This window comes from Nicotiana tabacum, chromosome 15 (genome assembly GCF_000715075.1).
Source record: "Nicotiana tabacum cultivar K326 chromosome 15, ASM71507v2, whole genome shotgun sequence".
Lineage (NCBI taxonomy): Eukaryota > Viridiplantae > Streptophyta > Magnoliopsida > Solanales > Solanaceae > Nicotiana > Nicotiana tabacum.
Window position 1 is genome coordinate 100,131,062 of NC_134094.1, and position 4,686 is coordinate 100,135,747.

General features: G+C 31.5%; 1 protein-coding gene across 1 annotated transcript; it reads right to left on the reverse strand.

Annotated features, from left to right (window-relative positions):
- Window positions 1-916: 916 nt before the first annotated feature.
- On the reverse strand, window positions 917-3,420 carry LOC107804529 (putative cyclin-A3-1). The gene is made up of 6 exons (XM_016628439.2): window positions 2,900-3,420; window positions 2,049-2,281; window positions 1,771-1,957; window positions 1,526-1,675; window positions 1,310-1,444; window positions 917-1,220 (listed from the first exon to the last, which is right to left on the reverse strand). The coding sequence occupies exons 1-6, from the start codon at window positions 3,224-3,226 to the stop codon at window positions 1,149-1,151; spliced, it is 1,104 nt and encodes a 367-aa protein (XP_016483925.1). The 5' UTR covers window positions 3,227-3,420; the 3' UTR covers window positions 917-1,148.
- Window positions 3,421-4,686: the final 1,266 nt, after the last annotated feature.

The following is a 4,686-nucleotide window of genomic DNA, read 5'->3' on the forward strand; positions in this document are numbered from 1 at the left end:
TTTTGGGAGGAATACTTTTATATTTGTTAAATAATTTTCTGACATATTTAAATCATCTTGAAATAATTAAAGTACTTTTTAATTTTATTTTCATGTTTTACTTAAATAAAATGAAAAAACTTAATTATTATCTTTAATAATAAACATTTGAGATTATTTATTTATTCATATAATATTAACTATTAAGTAAATCTTTTCATGTCCTTATTCATAATTTGATATTTAAAAGTACTTTTTGAAAAACTTGGTCAAACACAAATTATTGCTCAAAAGTATTTTTCAAATTGATTAGCCAAACACAAATTGCTTCTTTCCAAAAGTACTTTTTCGAAAAGCACTTCTCAAAATAAACAAATTTTTCCAACTTGGCCAACCAGTCTATAAATCACCAAAGACGTTTTGGTTAGCTGTAAATACCTTTTCGGCAGCATTTAAAGTAATTGGTAGCAACCTGCATTTGGATTTCATAGATTTAGCTAAGGAAATTAAGTTGTTATTCTTAAATTGTTAAAAGGGGATTGATTTTAAAAAATGGCAAATTTGTCAAATGGTACTTTATTTATATTAGTAATAAATAGGTTTAAAGAATGGTTACTAGAAAATTAAAATAAGTGAGATGCGAAATATCATAAACCATAAGAGAAGTGAGTGTGATGGAGCAAAATCTGGAGGAAGGTCCGTGAAATTATCCTTAATTATAAATACAACCTAAATATAGCTGAAGCAAACACTGAAGGTATACACAGACAAGAAAACTACTCCCTCCGCTTCATTGAAATTATCCTTAATTATAAATACAACCGAAATATAGCTGAAGCAAACACTGAAGGTATATTGCTTAAAGTATAATTTTAATATTTTTTTATAATCATTACATCAGTTGAATTTTTTTTTAAACACTAAAAATAATAAGATCTTAGTCAAGTCAACAATAGCCAATTAAAAAGAAATTGATTACAAAAATATAATTCATTATTTTACATTATAGGAAGTTATAAGAATAACTCCAAATAAAATAGTACAAAAAGATCTATTCAACAAACTTAAGAAGGCTTCTTTTAAATTTGGAAGCATCAAGCAGCATTGAACCAGCTTTCCAACTTAACGATCCAAGAATGCTTCCAATTCCCTAGCATATGCCCAAGTAATCATTGTCTTGTATCTTCAAAGAATGAATCTGGTATTTCCAGAGGAGAAGACAATGTTGACACATATTTGAACTGTTACAAGAAAATCATACAGTTCACATTAGACTAATGAACTAAGATGTTTACAACAAAATTATCAATTAACAAACACGGATTGATACCTTATGTTGCTTGTATTTGTTCCTCGCAGCTACCAAAGAGCCTCCTCTTCTACTTAATTGCAAGTCATGTATGATAAGAACACATTCCTTTAGATCTGCTGCTCTATATCCCGAGTTTTGTTCGAGGCCCACACTCTAAAAAATGGATAGAGTTAATTCAACACTTCCATTTATCAATGAACTAAAACTAAGCGAACATTGAAACAAGATTCTCACCCAAGGATGTAACTTTGGCTGCAATGTGAATCTTGAAAGGAATATCACAGCAGCTGCTACCAAAGAAGGTAAGAACTTCACACAGTTGTAATCCAATAAACTTAACTCTGCTAGGTAACACCCCAGGAACTCTAACTTCAAATTGGAGTTCTGAAAAAAGCAGAAACAAATAAGATAAGCAACCACTTAACAGAAACACAGTTGAATTATACATCATAATATTCATGTTATATTTGTGCGCTTACTTTACAATCTTCTTGAGCAACCCTAGTAAATCTTCTGAGAAATGTTTTGGTTGTAGGATTGCCCATTTCAAATTTAAGGGATTGTAGCACATCAGCCTCCATCTTTACCACATCTTTCTTTGTATATGTATTGTCTGTAATGTAACAAAAATCCTCAACACGTGGAGGCTTAATCTCCTCATACTTCCTGATCATAAGCAACAGATTATATTAGATTCATAAGCAAAATTACACACATTATCAGATGAATAAAATCAAATCTTGGCTATGAAACTTACGAGGCAATGAGCATTGAAGAAACACCCAATAGCTGAAGTCTTTGTCTAGGGATGACCTTTATCGATAAGTATCTGTCGATGTAGGCTACAGCGAGATATAAAGTGTCTGAAAGAAGCTTGTATTCCTCTGCAACTTCCACTAGCCAATCCACTAAAACCCCTCTCATGTTTGCAGTTACATCCTTCTGAACTTTCTCAAGGTAATCAGACAATGGTCTTCTCTTTTTCTCAATCTGATTTGTGAAAAGACAGAGTTAGTCAAAATCCCAAAAATCCAATGTCAGTAACATTACACTACTGCACACAAACATGAAGGCGTTTAAATGGATGGAAAATCAAGATTCGATAATTCAATGATATTAACCACAACCAAGTTACCAAACATTCGATCTTTAATGTTACCATTAGAAAAATCAAGATGTATCAAAGAAAGACCAATTATATAGCCTTTAGTTGCTACATCAAAATATAGATCTAATTTGAATTCACACAATTTGTCTAAATCCCAACAACATTATGATATGCATACAAACACCAAACAATCTCAGATAGCTTAAAATTCCAGATTTTCAGCCAATGATATCAACCTAACTTCAATTGCCTAAATCCAATCTTTAGCGTGTTCATTCGGAAATCAGCCATAAGAAAAATCAAGCTCTATTAACAAAGACCAATTAAATAAACTTTACCTGATAGAGCAAAATATAGTACTTCCAACATTATTAAAAGAATGATAAGACTCTTGTTTGAAACAAAAATCAAATTTTTAGAAACTAAACGAGTAGTAGTATTAGAAATCAACATCTTTACAGCTATATTTCAAATCTAATGAAAAAAGAAACTCAACTAACCTCCATTTGATGAAGATACTCATATATATCAGAAACATAAGCACTGCACATCTGGGGATCATCATCCAATTTAGAATCAACATCCTCCTCCCTAAATTCTCTCTCTTTCACACTAACAGACCTTTTCACCTTCCTCTTAGTAGTCTGCTTATTACATTTGGGCTTAAGAGGCTCAGAATCAAACATCTGAATCTGATTGGACAAATTCCGAATCTCACCCAACACCACTCTCTTCTTGTTGGGCTGTTGCAGGTGCTGAACCATTGCTTCTGCTGCTCTTTTCTTGGCTAATCGAGTCACTCTAACACAATTTTCTTGGTCTGCCATATCTTCCTACTCTCTCTCTTTCTCACACACACACACACACAGAGTGAAGTGATGCAGAGAAGTGTGTAGCGAGAACGAAGTGAAAGTTGAGGAAGGGAAAGAGAGATGGGGGTGTATATTTATATGGCGCCATATTCAGCGGAATGTTTTTGGAAAAATTTTGAGTTTGGGCGCTGGCATACGGTTTTTGAGTTTTAAGATTTGGAAATTGTTGCTTAGTGGGGTTGTCGGGGAAAATTTTTGGTTAATTGTTTTTTCAGATTGAGTTTCAAAAAGTGAATTTTGGGTTTCCCTCCACACACACCCGCTTTGGAAAATCCCACCCACATTTTCAGATGCCTCTTTAATTATTTTTTCGTCCTCTAAGTAAGGATTTTTGTTTGTTTTACCCTTGCATTAAAATCTATGGACATTAAATTATGCAAGAATCTATAATAAATATTTATTTGCCTGATAGAATATGGATATACAAAAATACATGTATTAAAAAAACGGGGTCCTTTAGTTTGTGAACAAATTATTCTATAATTATAATCTGGGAATTATTACATGAAAATTAACAATTACATAATTATTTAGTGAATATATATTTTTGATAGATGTTTGTTCATTGAGATTAAATTGATAACGGAATATACCGTGTATGACATAAAACATGTGTTTGGTCTTACGTTACACTAGATAAATTTGGTTAAACTTTTATTTTTACTTTTACCACTTGACTTCTTTAATGACATGAGAGAAAGAAATCTTTGCCATTTGATTATTTATCCCGGAATTATTATTTTACACTAAATATGGTATTAGTACCAAATCTGTAGTATAACAAATCTCAAGATTATTTATAGCGAAATCAAAAACTTTGTCCACAAAATTATGTTGAGATTACATGCTGAGATTAATAATTTTAAACTATTTAATACTCATGACTTATTTGGTTCATTGCATTAAAAGCTGAAATATATGATTTATAATCTAAAACATGTGTTTGATTTTAAATTGAATAAATTTGAACAAAATTCTAGAGGAGGAGACAGTAAAGTAGCTAAAGTTTAAATACATTATAAATTGTGTCTATGTTTTAATAGCACTATTAAAAATGGCACCTATTGTCATTTTTCTACACAAATGCCAGCACAATTTTGTTCCTTTTCAAACTTTTATTCTAGGGAGAAGAAAGTAGAGGAAGGGAAAAAGAGATGGCTACATATATTACATGGCGCCATATTCGGCAGTCTCTGAAAAAGAATTTCAGTTTGGTTAATATTAATTGGTTTTTAGATTGAATTTAAAAGTGAATTTTGGGTTTCCCTCCACACACACACGCTTTGGGAATCCAATGTAGAGAGATGGGCTTTTTGTTCAGTTGAGCCAGTTGGACTTCATCTATGTGGTAGCCCAATGAATCACAGCATAATTTTGGTACTTTTTTAACTTTCATTTCCCTTTTCATTTGAGAA